The sequence below is a fragment of the Eurytemora carolleeae genome, unplaced genomic scaffold (genome assembly GCF_000591075.1).
Source record: "Eurytemora carolleeae unplaced genomic scaffold, Eaff_2.0 scaffold662, whole genome shotgun sequence".
NCBI lineage: Eukaryota > Metazoa > Arthropoda > Copepoda > Calanoida > Temoridae > Eurytemora > Eurytemora carolleeae.
The window spans coordinates 109425-133217 of NW_019396880.1; the positions used below are offsets into that span (position 1 = coordinate 109425).

General features: G+C 34.2%; 2 protein-coding genes across 41 annotated transcripts in view; one reads left to right on the forward strand and one right to left on the reverse strand.

The window, feature by feature from the left end:
* Nucleotides 1-753: 753 nt before the first annotated feature.
* On the reverse strand, nucleotides 754-18770 carry LOC111709681 (broad-complex core protein isoforms 1/2/3/4/5). Of its 40 annotated transcripts, XM_023483506.1 has the most exons (5): nucleotides 18453-18758; nucleotides 15713-16431; nucleotides 9888-9956; nucleotides 9498-9597; nucleotides 9110-9314 (listed from the first exon to the last, which is right to left on the reverse strand). In XM_023483506.1, the coding sequence occupies exons 2-5, from the start codon at nucleotides 16416-16418 to the stop codon at nucleotides 9167-9169; spliced, it is 1023 nt and encodes a 340-aa protein (XP_023339274.1). In that variant the 5' UTR covers nucleotides 16419-16431; nucleotides 18453-18758; the 3' UTR covers nucleotides 9110-9166. The 40 variants fall into 40 exon arrangements, with proteins under 40 accessions (XP_023339293.1, XP_023339294.1, XP_023339310.1 ...); XM_023483512.1 differs by lacking the exons at nucleotides 9110-9314; nucleotides 9498-9597; nucleotides 9888-9956 and adding exons at nucleotides 3164-3434; nucleotides 3846-3966 and having other exon boundaries at nucleotides 18453-18751; XM_023483505.1 differs by lacking the exons at nucleotides 9110-9314; nucleotides 9498-9597; nucleotides 9888-9956 and adding exons at nucleotides 6140-6396; nucleotides 6614-6793 and having other exon boundaries at nucleotides 18453-18770.
* Nucleotides 18771-23314: 4544 nt separating this feature from the next.
* The window catches only part of LOC111709675 (transcription factor E2F5), a 3222-nt gene continuing 2743 nt past the window's right edge, over nucleotides 23315-23793 (forward strand). The window contains exons 1-2 of the mRNA XM_023483499.1: nucleotides 23315-23511; nucleotides 23595-23732. Of these exons, the coding sequence (XP_023339267.1) occupies nucleotides 23395-23511; nucleotides 23595-23732 (255 nt within the window). The 5' untranslated portion in view covers nucleotides 23315-23394. The remainder of the gene's footprint in view (nucleotides 23512-23594; nucleotides 23733-23793) is intronic.

The following is a 23793-nucleotide window of genomic DNA, read 5'->3' on the forward strand; positions in this document are numbered from 1 at the left end:
TGAAACATGTGAAACCCTTAATAACGAATACATCGAAAGAATTCATCAAATGTCGTATTCTTCACTTTCTGATAATGGAATGTTGCAGATATTTAGTTTTTTAATTAAATAATTATATGGAACTCTTTAAAACTGTTCCCGCATGTTCATGGCTATTCATTTATTTTCGCAAATACTGAAATTTACGTAATATAGTATAAAACTCATTGAAAAATTGTCAAGACGACATTTGATAAATTCTTCTGATGTATTCGTTATTAAGGGTTTAACTGTATAAAAGTCGTCCTCTTATTCTTCAGTATTGTGGGTCTCACTGTAACAGCATGTCGATTGTTGAATTATTTTCTTTTGAAGTATTTACTTCATAATACCATGATAATCTTAAAACAGCGGAACGATTGTTGCAATTCCGCAGAGTTGTGCGTAACGGAATTCCGATTGGAAAATCTGTAAGAAACACATCAGTTACTACAGGCAGTCGCAGAATGATTTTTTTTAGATTTTCGAGAATTAAAATAAGGAATGTCAACAATCATTTCGCTGTTTTTTTATTATCAGTGTTACTTTAATTGTTGTCTAACACCCGGATTATACGATGAAGTTTCACATTATTTTTTTACAGGTAAAATCATAAAAAAATATTTTGACCAAAAATTTTACATTGTTTTTAGGGTTTGTCAGTTGTCTGAATTGAGTTTTACTGACAAAAATCAAAAAAAAACATGAAAAAAACTCTGCTCTTGACTTACTAAGTTTACACAAGATTGGGATCTTTTATTACTTATTGTTGTGATATACAGACATATGATAATTCATGGCACTCTGAGAGTTTAAACTCTTTGCACACTTCGTACATTCGTACAGGAAGGTGCCCGGGAAATGAATGGATTCAACGTGGTTTCTAACTGCTACCCTACCCGGGAAGGATTTGTGACAAATTGCGCATTCCGACTTCTCCGTTATCGCATTCCGAACAACATACTGGAATAGATCATCAGGACTACTCAAATCACCTAAAAGTCAAATAGATACAAATTAATGATTTTGTTAACTATGAATTAAACACAAAATAACACTCTAAAATGTTAATAGTTCACGGTTTAATGTTTAAAAATAATTTATTAAATTTCACTAAAATACTGAAAGCATATATATATGGTCTATATCATTTTTTATGATTTCGAGACATGTGAACAAACAATAAGTTCTTTTTTCCAAAACTTTGATCACAAAATTTACAGAAATACGTAAACATGCCGGGGAAATGAATATTTTCTATGTGTTTGGTTAAAGTATTCTTCTGTGAGCAATCTTTGTGGCAGATTCTGCAGCGGTACTTGACGAATCCAAACTCTTCAACCCGTTCAATATGCTCTCCGAACACGGAGTCGTCACCGAACACTGAAAATATTAATAAAATGAAAATGTTTTACAAATAATTATTTATCTATGGTTTTTATACACGTGTTTGTACAGTTGGTTCTTTTTCCCAAAAGTTGCCTCACAATGCTGACAGTGATATGTGTAAGTGTTGGGAAAATGAATGTTTTCAATGTGTTTTCCCAAATTACACTTTTGACTGAAATCTTTTCCACATAGATCACATCTGTAAGTTTGCAATCCGTCCACGCTGAGAGTCGAAATATACTGGGAGAACTCAGACACCATCCCTAAATAAATTTAAAGTATTAATATGTGGTTAGTATTGCTTATAAATTGAACTGTTGTTTCTATTAATTGTAGTCTTTAATTAATAACTTTAACTACTGTAGATTCGCTCAATGTATGACTTATCAAGGATAAAATTAAATATATACTAAACACAGATTTACATATGCCTATATTTCATGCATAGCTCTATATTGTCCCGTTTTTATGCATTTTATAAATATGTTTGTAAAGTAGATTCTTTTTGCCGAACGTTTCTTCGCAGAATTTACAGTAATACGTGTACGTTCCGGGGAAGTGAACGTTTTCAATATGGTTTAGAATATTGCACTTCTTGTTCACACTTTGACCGCAGATAGTGCAAACAAAATCATAGACTTGTCCCTTGTCATCTCGCCGAGTTGTGAAGTGCTGGGATAGGTCAGGCCGGTCACTGCAATCTGAAATAACATGATTAACTTAAAAACCGGTTGTGGATATTAACATTATTCTGTTAAGAGAAAAAGGTTTTCGCATCATAAAATAACAGCTATAAAAATAAATTGAATCCCTTAAAAAACCTGGTTTCCAAACACATGTAACTTTTTTTTAAACTTTAAAACTGGCATTTACAGCAATAGCGTATTGCTGTAAATAACAGTTTTTATGCAGAAATTTCTTTCAGGGCCACAAAATTAAAATAGATTTTACTTTATTTCGAGGAAAAAAACATAACATCTTATTTAGGATGATTCTTTGATATATGTTTATACAGATTATTCCTAGTTCCAAAACTTTCGGGGCAAAACTTGCAGTAGTAAGTGTAGGTTCCGGGGAAGTGTATATTCTCAATGTGTTTGTTTACAGTCCCACTCTCCTTAAACTCTTTTCCGCACAGAGTACAACGGAATTTAGAACCGTCTCCTCGGTCGATATAGCTCGAGAAATTAGATCGTGGATTGTCACCTGAAAAAAAGGAAAAAATTAAAACAACTTGAAAATATATATATATAATCATGCAGTTAAGATTTAAAAAACATTTATATTACAGATAAAACATTTATTTCAGCCTTTTATTATAAAATAAAATTTCTCCTATTTATGGTTTTTAGTGATGTGCATGTACAGAAGGTTTTTCTTCCCAAAGGACATGTCGCAGAATTTGCAAAAGTACTGGAACTGGTCTGGGAAATGAATATTCTCCACATGCTTCTTAGCACTGCTACCATCACTGTAGACCTTGCCACAAAGCTTGCAAAGGACTCGAATCCCGTCACCAACCCGTTCAGTGTACTCGGCAAAGTTGGTAGTTGCTCCTAAAAATTTAAATATTAAATTTTAGTTGTAACAATATTTAGTTCGCTGTCCAGATTAAAAACCAGATGAAACATTTTCTATGTATTTAATTCTACAAACTATGTACAGAAAATTACGTTTTTTTTCATAATTACAAAAATACATCAATTCTAATATGGAACCAAAATTCATGTTTAAAGCACTTAAAATTTAAAAATAAAAAAGTTAAAAAATCTTATTTTGAAAGACAGGAAACCAAAAACGACTGACGAGAAATACAAGAAATAATACAAAGAATAAAGAATAAGCTCACGAGCTAACAGAATCGTATTTAGTTGTTCAAAGCTTAGACTACGAATTAGGATAGTCGATCCTCCATCTTGTGTTTCTTCTTGTGATTGTTTAGTTTGGTTTTAGTGTCGAATGATTGGCTGCAGACAGGACAAGTGTAGGTAAACCGTCCAGGAAAATGTTTAGACTCGACATGATTTCTAATTTAACAATACTCGTCACAATTCACTCAAAAAAATGTACTTTTAAAAATTTCAACAAAAAATTTACTCAAATAGGAAATTTTTAGCTTATTAGGAAAACTTGTTAAAACATTTTTATTTTTTAACAATACTCGTCACAATTCACTCAAAAAATAAAGTTTTGAAAATAGACAAAAAAAAATGTTACTAAAAAATATAAATTTTATCTTCTTCGGAATTTTTTTTTCTATTTTACCAACACTTGTCAGAGTTTAATAAAAAATGAACTTCTGAAAAATTTTACACAAAAATGAAAAATTATAGAATTTTGGGGCGAATATTCAAAAACAGCATTAAATTTTCTTTTAAATTATATCCCCCCCCCCTCCCAAGATCAAAACAATAATAATTGAATCTGTGATGACATTCCTAACGCATGTTGCGGTGAGATGATTGAAATCGTAGCAGATTGTGCAGATGTTCCCGCCGTCCTTCTTCTCTATAAACCTGTACAGGTCGTTTGGGCAGAACAGCTCGTCGTCAACAGAATCTGTAACAAAGGTCAATAAGTACATAAACGTTCAACATTGTTACTTTCTGTGCAAAAATAAAACCAAACGTTGAGATAACATGCTTCAAATAATTTATTGATTAAAAACATATTTGTAATTAATACAATCACATTGTGGAGTGAAGTTTGGAAATATGAATGTTTAACTGGTTTCTTGTTCCAAATGTCTCATCACAATACTTGCAAGGATACTGGAAACTATTTGGAAAATGAATATTTTCAACATGTTTTCTCATATTTCCACGATCTCTGGTAGATTTCCCGCATAGTACACATTTGTGATAAACAATCCCGTCAACTGTCTCCTTTCTCAAATATCCATACAGAGATTGCGAACCGTCTGAAATAATAAACAAACTTATTAACATTGTTATGGACCAATAAAACAAAATCATGTTCAGTCATTTATTATAACACTATTAAGATATCATTAACGTTTATGTACTCGGTACATGTGAAGAAAGTACATGTTTCTTGTAGAAAATTCTTCTTTGCAATGATCACATTTGTACACATAAGATCCAGGAAAGTGAATGTTTTCAACGTGCTTCTTCAGATTACTCGATGTTGCGCTGATTTTTCCGCATATAGTACATTTGACCCCCCCTGGTTGCAGCTTCTCCATGTATATCCCAAAATCTACGACACCTAAAAGCAATAAAATTGTAAAACCTTATTTCATGTTCAAGAAAAACTATAACAAGATTAATTTCACGGATCTATTTATTTCAGTACAATTATGAATTGATTGAATTATATCACATGTTTTGGATGATTGTGAACACGTGAAACATGATGGTTGAGATTATTCTTAGTTGTAAACAAATCCCCACACTGTTTACATATGTACTGATTGAACCCAGGGAAATGAATATTCTCAACGTGTTTCTTCAAATTCCCTCGGTTCGTGGCAAATTTTCCACACATTGTACAGGCATAACCACTTTCAGTGCTTGATATGTAACTTCCAAAATCCAAACCTAAAACAAAATAAATTGTTCATAAAATTGTTTTAAAAAATCGGCATGCATACAAAAAAATATTCAAGAACTATAATGAAATAAACATTTATTAAGTTATCTTTAGATATCCATGGTCTTAACAAAATCAAACTTTTATAACTAAGTACATTTAGATATTTTTAGTTCCATGATATTTGCTGTCTAAGAAAGCTGCAAAGATTAAATAAGCTGCTCCCCCTTGAGTGCGTTAAGCAGCTTATGAGCAGGATGCTCCTTGCTAACATGATGGTTCAACCTATTCCTGGTTGAGAACGGTTTCTGACATATTTTACACGGATATTCAAACTGTCCCGGAAAATGAATGTTTTCCACGTGCTTTCTCAAGTTTCCTTTATCTTTGGCGGATTTGCCGCACAACATACAGCGATATCCTCTGTACAATCCATCCAGGTGGTCTTCAATATAGCTGTACAAATCTAAAATAGAAAATAAATTATAAAAAGCAAGGATTAGAATAAATCGAACAACTAAGTTATAAATCATTAAAATAATATAAAGGTAGCAAAAAACAACTTTATTTCAGATCTCTATGTACTTTAGATACATGACTGTACATTCCGTTACGAGTCGGAAACTGTACACCACAATAACGACAGTTGTATGTACGAGTGCCGGGGAAGTGAATATTCTCAATGTGCTTTCTCATGTTACTCATGTCGTTAGCAACTTTCCCGCAGATGTTACATGAGACTGCACGAGCATCAACCCCTCGGGATATATACTCGTTAAATTTATCCAACTCGCCTGAAAGAAACAAAGTTTAAATTCAAGAAATATATTGATTTATTCACAACGGTTTAGAGTTACGATGGAAACGAGAAATATGACTGTACATGCTGTTCTTGGTTGAATATGACGTATTACAATATTTACAAATGTACTGCTGACTCCCAGGGAAATGTTTATCTTCCACATGTTTTCTTAGGTTGCTTTTATCCGAACTAGTTTTACCACAGAGTGTACATGTATGACTGGCACCATCCCGCCGTATGTACATATTGTAGTTGTACACTTCTCCTAAAACATGATATGATCAGAACTTTACTATAAATATAAATATATATACACACTATATTTTCAGATTTAAAAGATATTGTTTAACGTTTATTTTAAAATTCTGAACTGTCAGCTACTGTTTATGATTTATGAAATTTTGACATATGTACATAATATTTGTTTCTGCCGTTGAATGTCTCCGAGCAGTGAGGACAGGTGTAAACAAATCTATTCGGGAAATGTTTGGCCTCTACATGGTTTTGAGCGTGAGGTTTCTGTCGATGTGGTTTGTTGCAAAGTGTACATGTGTACAACTGACGCCCCTCTTCTAACCGTCGTTCTATGTACCCGTCCAGAAAATCCAAATTGTTCGGCATAAAGCTGACTTCGCCTAAACACCAATATTTATATTTTAAACTGAATTAAATCAATGTTTCCAGTTTAAACAGGATTAGATCCATGTTTCCAGTTTAAACTGGATTAGATCCATGTTTCCAGTTTAAACTGGATTAGATCCATGTTTCCAGTTTAAACTGGATTAGATCCATGTTTCTCTGGACAACGGGATTCATGACTACTCAGTGTATTCCGCTGATAGAACTCCTTACTACAGTATTTACAGTTGTAAACAAAGGATTTGGGAAAATGTTTTGACTCGACATGATTTTGAACATTGTATTTAGATTTGTGTGAAAAGGTTCGACAGATTGAACAGATCCAAGGGTTTAGAGCCCCGAGCCCACTGCGTTCGATATAAATATCGAAATCACCAAAAGTTCGCAACATCCCTAAAACATAAAAAATAAGAAAAAATGCGATGTAAAAGAGCCTAAAAATCAATTTCGGACAAAATATATTTAAACTCAAAATTGTAAAATATTGAGTGTGTGCGCTGGCTACTGATTCTTGTGTTGCGAGTGCGCGTGCTTATAGAGCTTGTTCTTGGTGTTAAACTGCAGCCCGCAATGTTTACAAGGATAACTGAAACTATTCGGGAAATGAATGGACTCGAGATGATTTGTAACATGAGGTTTCTGTCCGAACTCTCGTCCACATAATGTACAGAGGTAGGCCCTTGTGTGACTGTTTGCAGAAAACTTTATGTACACCTCTAACTCTCCAGGGTCGTGCAGTACGTCTAAAAAAACAAACAAGTAAAAAAATTGCATAAAATAACAAAAATCACTTTATTATCATGATAAACTACTTATGATAATTATGTTTGTGGATATGCAACTTGTTCTTTGTGTTAAATACATTTCCGCATGTGTCACATTTGTACTGGAAATTGTCAGGAAAGTGTACCGACTCCAAATGATTAAGTACATGGTGCTTGTGACCAAATATTTTGCCACAAGGATCACAAACGAAGGATTTTGGTGGACCAGTTGTTATTTGAAAATAATCTTCCAGCTTTATTGGTTGACCACTGTATCCTAAAAAAATTAAAATTTAACACAAATGTTTTTAATATATTTGAACAACAAACAAATATTTTATACTTTATGAACTCTACTATGTTTCTGAAGCTTGTGTCTGGTATTGAACTCAAGTCCACACAATGAACAATTATAAATGTGAGAATCTGGAAAATGTTGAGATTCTAGATGGTTTTCGACGTGATGTTTCATACGAAACTCTTTCCCGCAGATTGTACACCCGAAACTCTTAGGATAACAGTCCAGGGCTTTTATGTAATCAGAGAGAAACACAGTCTTTCCTAAAACAAGTATATTTTGTCGGTAAACGTGAAATAATAATAAATATAATTTCAGAAATGATAAGAAATACAGGAAATGTTAAAATCTACGAATCTCTATGGAACTTGAAATTATGTTTGTGCAACTTGTTTCTAGTATTGAACACAGCAGTACATGTACTGCAGGTGTACTCGCTGGTGCCTGGAAAATGTACTGACTCAATATGGTTTGTAACATGATGCTTCAGTCTAAACTCTTTCCCACAAAGGGCGCAACCGTAGTTTCTTGCCTCACCATACAGTAGGCGAATGTAGTCCTCAAAATTTCCAATTACACCTGAAAAAAAGTGAAAATTATTTCCAGCATAAAATATAATTTATTGATAAAAATATATACATAAAGCTAAATTTCAGCCATTTATACGCTTTCTTTGTGAAACTTGAATGTGTGCTTGTACAGCTTGTTCCGAGTGTTGAAAAACGACCCACAGAAGGTGCAGGGGTACGCATAACTATTCGGAAAATGTACAGATTCAAGGTGGTTGATCACGTGATCACGGCGTACAAAATCTTTGCCACAAATCTCGCATCCAAAAGCACGAGTTGAGTCCGTGTTGCTTCGAAGATACTGCTCCAAATCTTTACTCCTTGTCACTCCTGTAATAAACAAATATTTTACCATCAAATCAAATGACCATAATTTATCAAAATAAATCAAAACAATGACGTCAGCAAAACTATTTATTTTTATGATATCTATACATATGTCCGTCGTAAGCTTTACGTGTACTAATAACCTTCAGGCAAATTGTACATGTGTACTGCTGAGTGTTAGGGAAGTGTTTACTCTCAAGATGACACCTAACATTGTACTTTGTTTTGTGCATGAACTGAGTACAGATGGTACATGCATGTAAACGATATCCATCAGTTGAGGGGAAAGTGCTGATATACTTGTCTAAATCCCGGCGCTCCAGTGGTCCTACGACAAAAACAAAAATAAGACCAAAATAAAAAAATTTGAGCGAGCAAAAATTTAAAAACTGTAGATTTATATTCGTGGTAAGAACTCTATATTGTATAACCTAGAGTGGATATTCTAAATTGTTTAAAGTTTCCAACTGCCGATGTTTTCTGTACATGTGGTTTTCCAAAGCTTTCTTACTGCTCAGAACTTGTTCACACTTAGTACAGGGATATGCGAAAACCCCCTTGAAGTGCACACTCTCAACATGGTTTCTCAGCTGGAACCGTCCCTTGTGTGTGAAGTTTTGACACAATGAGCAAAGATTTAAATTGACTCCGTCCACAGTTACAGGTTGGATATATTGATCCATGTCCTCAGGTTTACACGGCCCTGCAACATTTAATAGGTTGGATTAGAATCCGATTGTAACGACAAAAATGATACACATTTAGTTATATTTCCAAATTGACAAATATTTTTTACAAAAATTACTATTCAAGCTGGTTTAGTTTTATGATGCCTGTACAAATGATTTTCGTACGCTTTCCTGGTGGGAAGAAACTTGTTACAGTGAGTACAGGGGTAGGACAGGGAACCAGGGAAATGTTTGCTTTCAATATGATTTATCACATGATGCCCAGCCCTAGAACCAACAACATTAAACGATGCACACCACTAGTATGGAAAATAAATTTAAAAATTATGAAATGAAAAACAGAATTTATCTTTTTGAACAATGAAAGTGGAACCGATATTTTTGTTTTAAGTTTATTTAAAAAAAAAAAAATAACATTTTTGTTTTGATTGTGTGCATTGTAATATTTGCCTATGATTGAATAGATTGCAGAGTGTACACATGTACATGGTTCCACTCTCCCCGGGGTATGTACACATGAACATCTTGAGATCATCAGGACACGTAATTGCTGAAACAGTACAATTGTACAGCAACGCAAACATGGAAAATTTTTAAAAATTAAAAGAAAACAAAGAACTGAAAGTACACTAATTTACAAACATTTATAATAAAAATTTTAAAAATTAAAAACTGGATTTAATGAACATTTTCTTTTATGGTGTTCCAGTGCTTTCCGAGTATTAACAGTTTTCAAACAAGCATGACATGTATGTTTAAATGAATTTGGAAAATGTTTTGATTCAATATGGTTGAGGGTGTGATGTTTGGTTTTATGAGTAAACAAATTGCAGAATGTACACTGATATCCCCCTTCCACTCTAGAGGCATATTCTTCAAGCAAACTAGTTCGGGCTTCACTATCAACGCCTTAAACATTATATCCTTCTTTATCATCAACAACTTAATAAAAAAAATGAATATCATTTATGACAAATCAGAACTTAAAATAAAAAAGGCATAAGTGATTATGGATAATTTATTAGTGTTGGTACGATTTATGCGTATTATACGCATTTTTAGTATTAAAATATTTTCCACACAAATCACAGGAGTAGGCACCTTCAGTAGGAAAATGTTTTGATTCCAAATGCATTTTTGCCGCGTACCGATCTTTTGCACTTCGACTGCAGATTGTACAAATATACATATTATCTTGTTTATCTAGATAATTACGTGCAAGTACTTCTAGGCGTGCTTCATTCGAATCTAAAAAAATACATTTTTCAGATATAGAAACATATTTAAACTTGAACACATGCAAAATATTACAATTTATCTATGCTCCATGGACTTATGAATCTTAAAAGCATTTTTAGTATTAAATGTTTTAGAGCAAATTTCACACTCATAACCGTTAACAGTTGGGAAATGTTTGGATTCAAGATGTAATTTTGCGGCAAATTTGTCTCGACAAGGATGTCCACAAACTGTACAGTTGTAATGTATTCCAGTCTTTTCAAGATAGTTTCCCGCCAAAACATCTAATCTCAGCTCGTTGGGATCTAAATACATTAAAAATACATTTTAATGACTGGTGGATTTATGGGATTTAAACGCATTTTTAGTATTAAAAGTCTTGGCGCATATTTCACACTTGTATCCGTTGTCAGTTGGAAAGTGTCTAGACTCCAGATGTAATTTGGCCCCGTTCTTGTTTCTGCTGAAGTGTGAACACACCCGACACATATACCCTAGTCCATCCCGTTCCAGATAGTTCAATGCCAACTCATCCAATCTCGTCTCATTCGGATCTGAAGTATTAACTTTTTTCAATTTGAACGTTATTTATCAAAATGTTAGAATTGTTAAATTGTTTTGAGACAAGTTTTCTGGTGGCAGGTTAGAGCATTCTTAGTGTTTGTAGTTTTCCCGCAGTTGTAACAAGAATATCCGCCATCTGTAGGGAAATGTTTACATTCTAGGTGATCCTTGGCCGCATACTTGTCTCGGAATCTTTTATTACAAAGCGTGCAATTATATCCTCCTCCCAGATCCCGGGTTAAATAAGTATCTGCCAGCGCCTCCAGTGACCGGCCTGCAACATCAGAGACTCAAACGAGGGAATATTCTGGATTTTAATAAAATATTACGGTGAAACTAAAAATTGTTGTTTATGCATCTATTTATTAGCTTACACACAGTATTGAAATATTATATATATACAGGATTAGTTTGTACAGGTGCTCTCCGAGATTAAACAAAGTTTGAAACGTTGTGTCCTGTGAAAACGTTGGATGGGACGAAATTGCAATGATCTTGATGGGAGCTCAGAGCTTTCCTTGTATTCATCTTCTTCTCACACTTAGAACAGGAGTAGGCACCGTTAGAAGGGAAATGTCGACCCTCCAGATGATTTTTGCCGGCATATTTGTCACGGACAGGTTTGGCACAAATCTTGCAAATATATCCTCCTCTTTGAAGGTCCTTGGTCAGATACTGCTCCGCGAGATCTTCAAGAAATCTTGTATCCTCCAGACTTCTACGTTCGCCTGGTCTACCTGTAATATTGTGAGATCAACAAACATTTATAAATACAAATTAATTTGGAAAATATATATTTTCTATAGATTATACATTGGACTTATTGAAATCTAAACCAACTATACTCTTGATTGAGATTTCAGACAGTTAGATCTATGAGAGGTAAGGGAGGTTCTAGTGTTCAGAACTTTGCCACAAATATTACAAGAATATCCTCCAACAGAAGGGAAATGGTGGCACTCAAGATGATCTTTAGCTGCATATCTATCCCGTACAGCTTTGCCACAAAGTGAGCATGTATACCCTCCCCTCTCTTCACGGGTTAAATATATTTCAGCCAATTCATCCAAACTTCGTCCTATAAATAGTACACAACATTAACACTGATAAAAGATGATAAAATTGCAATGATTGGATATATTTAACATGGTTTAGGCTTCATACAATAAGTATAATGTGAAGTTAGAGCATTTCTTGTGTTCATAGTTTTGCCACACAAATTGCAAGAATATCCCCCATATGTTGGAAAATGTTTGCATTCAAGATGATCTGTTGCAGCATACTTATCGCGTAAAGTTTTGCTACAAACTTGACAAGTATACCCGCCAATGCCGCTAGAATTTCGCTTCAGATAAATACCAGCTAATTCTTCCAGGGTTCTTCCTATAAAATCAACACTAGTTACACTACAGTAAAGAAATAATAAAATATTAGAAAATTTAATTGACAACAATTATACATTTAGCACCTAAAAGAAACAAAGTTTAAATTCAAGAAATATATTGATTTATTCACAACGGTTTAGAGTTACGATGGANATTCAAGGATTTCGAACAAGACGGACACATGTATGCTCCATTAGTTGGGAAGTGTTTGGATTCAATATGACGCTTCGCGTCAGTCCGATCCCGCAGATATTTGCCACAAAGTTTGCAGCAGTACTTCCCCATACCATTCCTCTCAGTATATTGTTGAACAAGCTCATCAAGACTTAGTCCTAAAACAAGTCAGTTTAAATTTTAAAAGATTTAAAATTTATGAAAACATTTTGAATTGCAATTAATTTATTTCATGCTGATTAGTGCACAGTTTTTTATATGAAGATTCAAAGCGTTTTTAGTATTCATACATTTCCCGCATTTAATACAAGAGTATCCGCCCTCAGTCGGAAAATGTCGACATTCTAGATGATTCTTGGCATTATGTTTATCACGTAAAAGTTTGCCACAAATACTACAGATGTATGCACCCCTCTGTTCTCTTGTCAGATATCTTTCAGCCAAAGCATCCAAATCACCTGAATAAGAAATCGAATTTTACTCGAGTAGAAAAATCTATTTGTGATATCTTGATTTGTGTTTATACAGCGCATGTTTAGTGCGTAAAAATTTGCCACATAAGTCACAATTATGGCCTTGTGATGGAAAATGAATGGATTCAAGATGATTTCTGACCGCTGATCTATCCTGACAATGTTTGCCACATTCACGACATAAATATCCAGTTCCAGATTTCTCAATGAAATTATCAATGATAGCTTCCCAATCTGATACAAGCATACCTAGAAAAAAAGTTCCAATTATTCCATACTATTGGGATATAAAGCTTTATTTGTGATATCTAGATTTATGAGTGTACAACGCATGTTTAGTTTTCATAAATTTGCCACAAAGATCACAGTTGTGGCCTTGTGACGGGAAATGAATAGACTCAAGATGATTTCTGGCGGCAGATTTCCCTTGGAATTGTTTGCCACATTCACTGCATGTATAAATAGAGCCAGACTTCACAATGAAATTATCTATGTTTGCTTCCCAATCACTTGGTGGTACAAGCATACCTGGAACAAAAATTCAATGTCAAAATTGTGACAAAGATGAAAAAATTGTGACAAAGTTTAAAATAAGACATTTTAATTCAACCCAGGATTTTTATGATGTCTGTACACATGGTTATTCAAAGCGTTTTTGGTTTTCATAAATTTCCCGCACATAGGACAAGTATGCCCTTTAGAGGGGAAATGGAGGGCTTCAACATGGTTTCTTGCAGCAGTTCGATCCAGACAGTGTTTTCCACATTGATTGCAGGAATATCCAGAACCAGTTTTAGAGATGAGATTTTCCAGATTCAATTCCAGATCCTCCAGTTTCATACCTGGAACAAAAAGGGAGACAGTTTAGTTTCCGGTCTTCATTTTTGATTGTGGATCCGAGACATATGGATCCAGTAAGCATTTTTGGTTTTCATAAGTTTGCCACAAACTAGACAGGTGTGGCCCTGGGACGGGATATGAAGGGCCTCCACATGGTTTCTTGCAGCTGTCCGATCCCGTACAATTTTGCCACAAAACGTGCAGGAATATCCCATGTCTATTTTCTCAACATAACGTTCCAGGGTTGTCTCTAATTCAAGGTGACTCATGCCTAAAATTATTAAAAATAAAAAAAAACGACAATGTTTAACTGTTTATATTTTTATGATATCTACACATGTGAATTTGTAAGGCATTCTTAGTATGCATGAATTTTGAACATATTTCGCAATTATAACCGGCCGAGGGTATATGCTTAGATTCCAGATGGTTTCTCCCTGCAGATTTATCTGCACACACTTTTCCACATAGAGTACATGTGTACATAGAACCAACAGCTGATTTTACAAGATATCTTTCAACAGCAGGCCCTAAAAATTTATCCAATTTGAAAAAAGACAACAAAAATTAATTACGCATTTTATGGTATTTAGAATTATGACATCTGAGGGCGTGTTGGGTTTTACAAACTGAAAAACATGTTTTACAAGTATATCCGTGACTGGAGGGGAAATGATAAGCCTCCATGTGCTGTTTCATTGCATAGAAATCATTTCTTGATCTTCCGCACAGAGTACAGGTGTAACCTATCTGGTCACTTTTGCTACAGTTCTCTCTGGTAACGGATTCCAAATCTATAAAACAAATTCTCGTATCAAACAGAAATACAAGTTATCGACCTATATTAAACACATGCAAATATAACTATAATTAACAATCTTTGAATTGTTAAACTGTTCTCTTATTATGCATACAAGATATGTGTGCGTTCAAACTATTCTCGTTCTTAAAGGTTTTCCCACAAGCAATACAGCGAACCCTCTCCCCAACTGAATGATGAGATATAAAGTGTTGTCTCATGTTCCCAGCATGTGTCGTGACTTTATTGCAAATAGTACATTGGCACTTTCCGTCTCCGATTCGAACATAATTTTCTTTTAGAAAATTCTCGAAGTTTTGCTCCTCTCTTGATCCTAAAATCATGATGCAATGATAGTATAAATCTAGGATATTAAAAGTAACCGACATAACTTATAAACCTTGATTTACCTCCTATTTACAAATTTGTTAAAATAACCTCAGGTTCCTTGGTTCAGTTTTGATTCACTTATAGTATTTGTGTCACTTGACTATTTCACACGTGACTTGACTGACGAGTGTGTGTTCATAAAGATAAAAATTCTCACCTTTGGCAATAAATAACATTTAACAATACAAAATAATAACTAGTTAAAACCTGCAGTTTTAAATATTTAAAAAAAGTTCACAAAATATGCTAGAACCTCACCCACCCAGCAACATAGTAAAAAAAAAAATAACAAATGAAAAAATGGCGCGGGAAAAGGAAGGAACAATATCAATAATTTATTTTGCGCCATTTCTTCCGACTAGGTTAAGAGACAAGCAATGATTCTATTACTTGCCTCTGATAAAAGATCAGACCTTTAACATATATTAACCATTGGCTCTTATTGGATTTTTTTTTAAATATGGGGGGGGGGGTGCGTATACGAAATAGGATGGAGAAAAAATGCCTATTAATAAAACAAATGGAATAAGGAACTAACAATACAGAGAAGCGAGCGGCTATGGAAAGAGACAAAGTTGAACAATAAAGTAAAAAAAGACTTATTTACGATTTTGATTTAAAAAGGCCAAATTTATTACTAAAAAAAATGATCAACTTTTCCCCAACAAACTTTCCCAATAACATCATAACACGTATTCCAAAAATCCTTCCAAACTTAAAACACAAAAATCATAAGCAGGCAATCAAGATTCAAGAATGATATCTTAAAAATCTGATCTTAAAATAAAAGTGTCTTCCTACCTTTATTGCCGTCTCCAGTCATGTTCGGGTCCATCATCGTTGAATCGTAGCTTTGGTCATATCCTTCGTAATCTTCGTAATTATCCTCATACGCGTCCTCTTCGGTCTGCAGCTGATGCTGGTTCGAGGTGGCAATGGCGGTGTTGTTAGAATACGGGTCGGATGGTACAGAGGCGATATCACGAGGTTCACTTTTCACAGGAACTACTTCCTGAATGTCGTCGTCTTGAATGAATGCGGGGGCGGGAGGATTGGGCCGAGGACGCTTTGGAGCAGGGGCAGCGGACTCGGAAGCTCTAGATTTGGATGGAGGGGACTTGGGAGCAGAGTTTTCCTTCTTAGTAGAACCAGAGTTGTTCTGTGTGAGACCCTTGACTCTGAGTTCTTCAGCAACTGCGAGGAAAGAGTTGAGTTCATCCTGAGCAACATTAACTTCACCATGATACATGAAGTTTAAAACTGATTGTAGATCAGAGTACTTGACTCCTTTCAGGTACAAGAGCGGATGCTGGTGTGGATTTCTTTTCAGGATGTTTCTAAAGAATGGACTGCAGGCACTCAGTATCACCTTGTGGGCCTGAAGCTGATCATCATCACATGCCAGAGTTACGTCAAAAAAGTCTTTTTCATCACGGATTTCTCGGAATGCGAGACTTATATTACTTTCAAAGTCATTCCACTTGAGACAAAACTTCTCCGTCCCCATCTTAATCTCTCTCCTGAAACAAAAGATATTATTCAATAGCTTTTACATTACTAGAAGAGCTTCAGAAAACACTATAAAGAACTGATATGCCAGTAAATATTTTAATTAGAGATTTATCACAATTGTTTTGAATATTTTAAGTTAATTTCAAGAAGTCTGAGAAGTTTTAAACTTAGGAAATAAGGTATGGGGCATTCCGGAAGTAGACATATTTTATGCTTCACATTAAAAGAACATATATTTCAATATTTCATGCTTTACGTTACTCAAAATAATTTAACCACCAATCCTAAACAGAAAGAATCAACAGGGGTATGTATTCTTAGAATTACCCTCCCCCCTTTTAAGTTTACTCTAAAAGATTCGTCTAAAAAAATTTGATAGAGCAACATTTTTCCACCTTTGCCTCGTACTTTCTATTATTTCAAAAAAAAGTATTTCCAACAAATTAAAAACAGTTATTTAGCTTTATTTGACAAATATTAGACAGAAATTTTTTTGGTCTCTAAAAATAGCTTCATTTTCCCAGTTCAACGCATAAACCCTAAGGGCAGTCATACATTCCTTAAAAAACGGTTTTTTTTAAGGAGAGAACAAAAAAGATTTAAAGTATATCGCAGGGGCATTTCACGTAGCAAGTTATGACTGAAGAAGATTTAAGTATGAATATTGTAAATTTCCTTTAAACATATCCCCCCCACACACACATTATAAAATGCATTTATTTTTCAGATGCACAAATCACCACCCGCTCGACGGGGTGAAAATCTTGAAAATATATACCACGACTAAAAGATACTGTTACGGGGGGGGGGGGGNCCCCCCCCCCCCCTCTAGAAACCTAATAATTAGGCCGTGGGTTCTAACATTTTAAAAATAGGTCTCAAAAAAAGAAAATTAAGTGGAGTTAAATAACCAGCAATTTTTAATACCTCGAGGGTTGAGAAACCAGAATTTACTTTAAAACCCCAACGCTATGTAATTCTAATCCTTTCTTTCAGGGCGATTTTTTAGAAATTTCACAGAAATATAAGTTACTAGCCTTAGAGGGCGCTTCGCGCCCATCTTCTAAATTAATTGTTAACATGTTCTCTTTGTGTACATCGTAACACAAAACAAAAATAATTCGCGGATTTTCACAAAAAAATTCGTGGATTTTCAAAATTTTCAAAAATTTAATGGAGATCGAATTTTGATGGAGACAAATATTTGAAATGTTGATCATTCATAAACCTTCCCTGGGGTCCCTAGATGTCCCACAAAAAATTTGGGCCCGATCGGTTCAGCCGTTTTGACGTTTATTGGATACAAACAGACAGACAGACAAGCCAAGCAAATTTATATATAGAAATAATGGGAACCCAGCTTAGTGAAAAGTCTCCCAACTTATATTCCTAAACCAGCCTAATGACATTCCCGTGAATCTACCGAGTTTCAAAGTCGAAATTTTAGGCGCTTCGGTCAGTGAGATCACGTGTTACGATCGGACATTCAAACATGCATTACTGCTTTAAAATGGGGTCTGTCCTAGAGCACGATTTTTGGACACCCCCACTGTACTAGCCGCAGCGTTCGGCCCAGAAAGTGTCTTAACCTAACCTAACCCTAAATACATACTAATCTTATATGTAGGAAATGGATATAATTGACAATGTGACCGCAGCGCTCGGCCCCCTAGCTTGGCCTAGCCTCAGCGCTCGACCCAGTAAGTGTTTTAACATAACCTTACCCTAAGTAAATACTAATTTATTAAAAATTGTTGAAAAAGTGGTCATGTACAAAATTTATAGGAGGGGGGAGGGCCCAGGGGGAGGCGGGGGGTCCAAAAATCGTTTTCTAGGACTGACCCTGGATTTGTCTTCCAAACCGAAATAATGTTTATTTTGTAATATTTTAAACTTAGATTGGGGGGGGGGGCAAGAAGACCCATTACAGAGGATTCATAAAATAATTAGCAAAGTTAGTATGAATAATGAAAGAAAAAATATCTAACTAACGAAATATTTATAACGAACAAAGAACAAAACTATTTACCTTTAAACAATCAATAGAACTATGCTGCTTGCACTTCATATAATTCACATATTTTCACCGAATTCAATCACACGTGATCTTATTGTTTACTTAACTATTTTCTGAAGAATGTCAGTTGGTAAAAACAGAAATATATATCTTTAATGAAGAGCTGTATGGTTTCTGGGCGAGTTCAGATCTCAAAATGGCGCCTGGTGGGGGGAAGCGGGGACCAGCTTTAGATAGTTTGGGGAACACAATACTAAACTTTTACCGGCAGGTTTTCCGTGCGAGTACACAGACAGACTGGGCTGGAGAGGTCGAGACGGTACTAGGGCTAATCAGACCGGAGGGGACGGTACGGTAAGTAGGCGGGGAGAAGGCTCGCCGACATTGTGTCTCGGGAGGGAAGGTTGAATAGCGGCCCCGCTCCCTTCCTCTCCTTCCTGCGATGTTAACTCCATCTATATTAAAAGTATATATTTTAAAGATTTAATTACAATTTATAGATTAATTGCCCTCAGTCCCCTCAGATAATGATTTGCACTGCATACCCCCTTTAACATCCCCCCCCCCCAATCCATGCAAGCTATTGCTATAAGATTTACAAAGCTGGCATTAAATGTTGTTTTAATTGAATTATATACGAACTTCATGTGCTGAAATAAAGACCTAGTATATGAAAGGAATTTTCGAGGGGCCCTGGCAAGGTAACAGGGAAAGCGTAAAGCTATGAAAGGTCGTGAGGAGAAGGAGCTGGGGAGGGGGAATGGGGGGTCGGGAGGGAAGGGAAGATTTCGAGGGGTATAGTGCGCAATGGAATGATCGTGTTTCGCGTGTGTGTGTGTGTGTGTGGGTGAAGCGGGGGGGAGGGTGAAGGTAAAATTAAAATTACTCTTCTGAATTTTGTATTCTTTTTTCAGCCTGTAGATCGGACTGCAAATCGAGGGCCATTAAAGATCGAGAAGAGAGTGAAACTCGCGTATAGGCAGAAATAAATTTCTATAAGAAAATCAAAATAAAACATCTTAGAAATAGGATAACTTTAAATAAAATATAAGCTACACAACACAAACTATACAAAGAAAAAATAAGCATATATTGAAAATAGGATCAATATTCAATAATCAATAAATATGAAAAATTATAAACAAGTAAAATGTAAAGAGTAAAAAGAAGCAGAGAAATAAGAAGGAATACGATTGTAATTAAGAAAATTAAATTAAACATAATCTAAATCAAAAAGTAGATTGCACAATTAAGAGGAAAAGAATAAATACATAGAGAAAAACACATGAAAAAATAAAAGCATTAGAGAAAAAAAAATTTAAAAGAAACTGAATTAAATTTAAAAATATAAAATTAAAAATTAAACAAAAAGAAAATAAAAAATAACTATACCTGAAATAAGATTACAGAATAGAATGAAGAGAAATAGAATAAACATGAAGACAAATAGAAGAGAAATAGAATAAACATGAAGAGAAATAGAATAGACATGAAGAGAAATAGAATAATTATGACGAGAAATAGAATTAACGTGAAGAGAGAGAAATAGAATAAACATTCATATTTTTATTCAACTACAAAGCATGAGATATTACAAATAAGCAATCACAATTTATTATGCAGTTCGGATCCGCCTAACCAGGGTACATTGTTTTGAGTGGTTGGCCCTAAATTAGTTAGCGATACTAAATATTATTGGTTACACGCATAAAATTATGTTTTTGCATAGGTAAGGAGTTGATTGGAAGAAAGGAGATTGTCAGGTGATCTGTGGCAGGGTGAGATCAGAGGGATTAATATAGAGTTAAATTAAAATACAAGGTGTTAAGCATGGTAGATACACAATTAAGCTAATAAAGTTTCAGGTTTTTCTATAAAATTTATTCATCACACGATATACAACAAGGTTTTTCGCATTTAAACCTCTCATTATTCTCAAGATAAATATTGATTACTCTTTGTTCAAATATTTTTGCAGATTTAGTTTCTTTAAGGTCAATTTCAATTGCATTCCACAATTTAGGAAACATCGTGCATGGACGGAAAGCTTTCAGATTTTTGTTTCAAACCCGTTCTAACTTATATGATTTTGTTCTATTCGGTTCAGCTAGAGACTTAAACATATTTTGGAAGGAAGAGGAAAGGTTATCATTAAAGTATCCATGCATAAATGTCAGAACACAAAGTTTGTTTGTATCATCAAGATTAAGAACTTTCATGTTTTGAAAATAATGAATTTGAATGTGCCTTGAAAGTACTATTATTAACCGCTTTTTTTTGCAAAGATCTGATTTTTTGCGTTTAGAGTTCTTAACCCCTCCTCAAGTAACAATTCCATATTCAATATGAGGCTTTACAAGAGAGTAATAAACAAGTAGACGAATGTTTAATGGTAAGATATTCTTAATTTGAGACAAAGCAAAGATTGAGCTGCAATTTTATTCAAGATATGTTTAATTTCAAAATCCCAGTTTAAAATTCGTCAAGTTTAAGTCCAACAAAGGAAATGAGTTTTTCAACAAAATCTTATTTTCTAATTTGTATGTCTTCTTAAAGGGACTGTAAAGGAAAAGTGAAAGGGGGTATAGGCTGAAAGCTAATCACTATAGCTCTTGATCGCGACCCATGAAAGTTTTATCTGATATGTTCCTGTCTCGAGAAATTGATTTAAAACTGTGTTGCAATTATACGAAAGTTCATATATGTAAAATTTAGAAAATCTTAAATTTAAATCACGTGACCAGAACTATCACCAATGGCAGAGCAGTATACTGATCACGTGTCTCCGCCTGTATCACATGACCACTTTACTGCACTGCCATTGGTGGAACTTCTGGTCAAGTAATACGGAAGTATAAATAATATTTTGAATTAAATCTATTAAAAATAGAAATAACAAATATAAAATTAGAATTGGAGTAAACCTAAGTTACAATTAGCTTTCTCTGGGATATCATAGTTTTCAGATTGGTTGCATATTTGCTGAATTTGATCTATTTAAACGCTCTACTTTTATACAAAATTGTATATATATTAATTTTCGTATGAATTTGACACAGTTGTATATCAATTTCTCGAGATAGGAACATCAGATATAACTTTCATGGGTCGCGATCGAGAGCTAAAGTGATTAGCTTTCAGCCTATACCCCCTTTCACTTTTCCTTTACAGTCCCTTTAACCAAATTTCGTAGACCTTAGATATTTCAAACTATGCATTCTGTTAGATTAAATAGTCTAAGTTTGAAATATCAAAGGATTACACTATTAGGTTGAAAAGATATAGAGGTTTAAAAATTTGAGTTTGTGGGAAATATTTGTTCACACAGACATTATCAATTCTTTCTAGTATCTCATTTCCTATTGATAAATTACAACTGTTGGGGTCAAAGTGTGATATATGACATCTAGTCTCTCCTTTCATAAAAAATGGTAATATCCTTTCTGGTATTTATTTGCTGTATCGCTGCTACTAAAAAAAATATATATAATAAAAAATCAGCAAACAATTGCAGAACAGGTTTTTAGAAGTTTTATACTTTATTTATATGGCCGAAACCATTTTAACTTTTTCTATTTAACTTGTATAACTTTCAATGAGGAAATTGAACACTTATTAATCTCTCTTTGTCCATCTATCAATCCTCATATTGTCTATTTCATTTGAGTCTTCTATTTTATGCCAGGGTAACAGTAATTGGTAACAAACTAAAATAGTATACCAGCATTGATAAACTCAGATTTGGCAAACTTATAACATTTTGGCCTTTATAATTTCTGAAAATATTAAACTTAGAGAATGCAAGGCTAAGTTAAGAAAATAAACTATAACATTTCTGGAGGCTCCGAACAACTTCAAAAACTTTCAAGAATGTCATACATATTTACATTGGATCAAAACAACTTTTGAACCAATAATAAACATGTTTAACCAAAACAGCCAACATTCTCAAAGCCTAAACATGGTTTTTGTCAACAAAGTAAATTGCGAAACACAAAGTGCATATTTTTATTTCTAAATACTATATACTTTGTTTTGGAGACATTTAGTGAAAAAAATTTGCTTGAAACCATTTTGCTGCTTTTTTAGTTCAGTGTTTGCATCAAGTATTAGGCGCAATGTCAGGAGATACATATGTAGATGACTTCAAAAAACTGTATCATCTGCAAAGAGGCTGGTAAAAAAAAGCTGTTGCATAGGGGCAAATCGTTTATATAAAGCAGAAACAGCAGGGGCCCTAGAACACTTCCTTGAGGAACACCACATTTTATAATTTGTTTTCTGTTGAAAAAACTCCATTTATACACAGACACACATATTGAGTTCTGTGAACAAGATACTTTTTTATCGAGGGTTCTGAAACCATAATGAACAGGGGCGTAAATAAGGATTCTGTAGAGGGGGGGGGGGGAAATAATTTTTAAAATTCGGCGCGAAGGCAGTATTGATTAAAGATTTTTTAATGAAACTTATAGTTTTATAGTAAAGGCCGGGCAAAAGTGAGATTTTAAAGTATTTTTTTCTATACGATGTAATTATCTTATATGGATTACATGCGTAAGTTCAAGTGACCCTTCATTTATTTAGGTCCGATGTACCTTTGAACCCAATTCATTTCTCCGGCGTTTCTGAAGCAAGAAATGCGCGAGTCATAACAAAAATATTCAGTTTTCCAAATGGGAAACATGGATTTTTAATTTGCAATGATCAGACAAGCTTTGAATTGGGTTAATGTTGTGAATCAGAATATATTTTAATTCTTTTCTTAATCTTAATTTGTTTTGGGTGAGTGCAATGCAATGCAATGTAGAATGTAGATTGCATAAGGAAGATGTAATATTAAAAGAACCCCCCCCCCATGAGTCCCACCAGTGCACAGTTTAAACTTAAAATCGAACGGTATTTGAAATTTCAAAATTTCTTTATAACACTAATTGTAAAATGCCTTGAAGTCATGTCGTTCAGTGCAATCGACTCGAACACCAGGTTCGAGAAATCGCTCGGACTATTGACCACGCGATTTGTGACGCTGTTGCAAGAATCAGAGGGAGGAATTTTAGATCTTAAAGTTGTAAGTTTACATTTTAGAAACAAACACGAAAATATTTTTACAGTTTTCACATTTTTCTTAAATTACCATTACTCTAATTTTAGGCCGCAGATACATTAAACGTCCGTCAAAAACGACGAATCTACGATATAACAAATGTGCTCGAGGGAATAGGACTGATTGAAAAACGGAATAAAAACTGTATAGTTTGGAAGGGAGCAGTTGCAGGAGGAAATACACAGGTATGTAAATATATACTATAGAATTCATATTGAGATAAATTGTTATTTTGGTAATTTGGTG

Excerpts from the sequence above, each read along its gene's own strand:
- LOC111709681 (XM_023483505.1), bottom strand. The coding sequence starts at position 16,418 with ATGGGGACGGAGAAGTTTTGTCTCAAGTGGAATGACTTTGAAAGTAAT. Across the intron at positions 6,794-15,712 it reads GACTGGAGACGGCAATAAAG|GGATGTTGCGAACTTTTGGT; the intron begins GTAGGAAGACAC and ends TTTATGTTTTAG. Across the intron at positions 6,397-6,613 it reads TTACAACTGTAAATACTGTA|GCGAAGTCAGCTTTATGCCG; the intron begins GTAAGGAGTTCT and ends ATTGGTGTTTAG.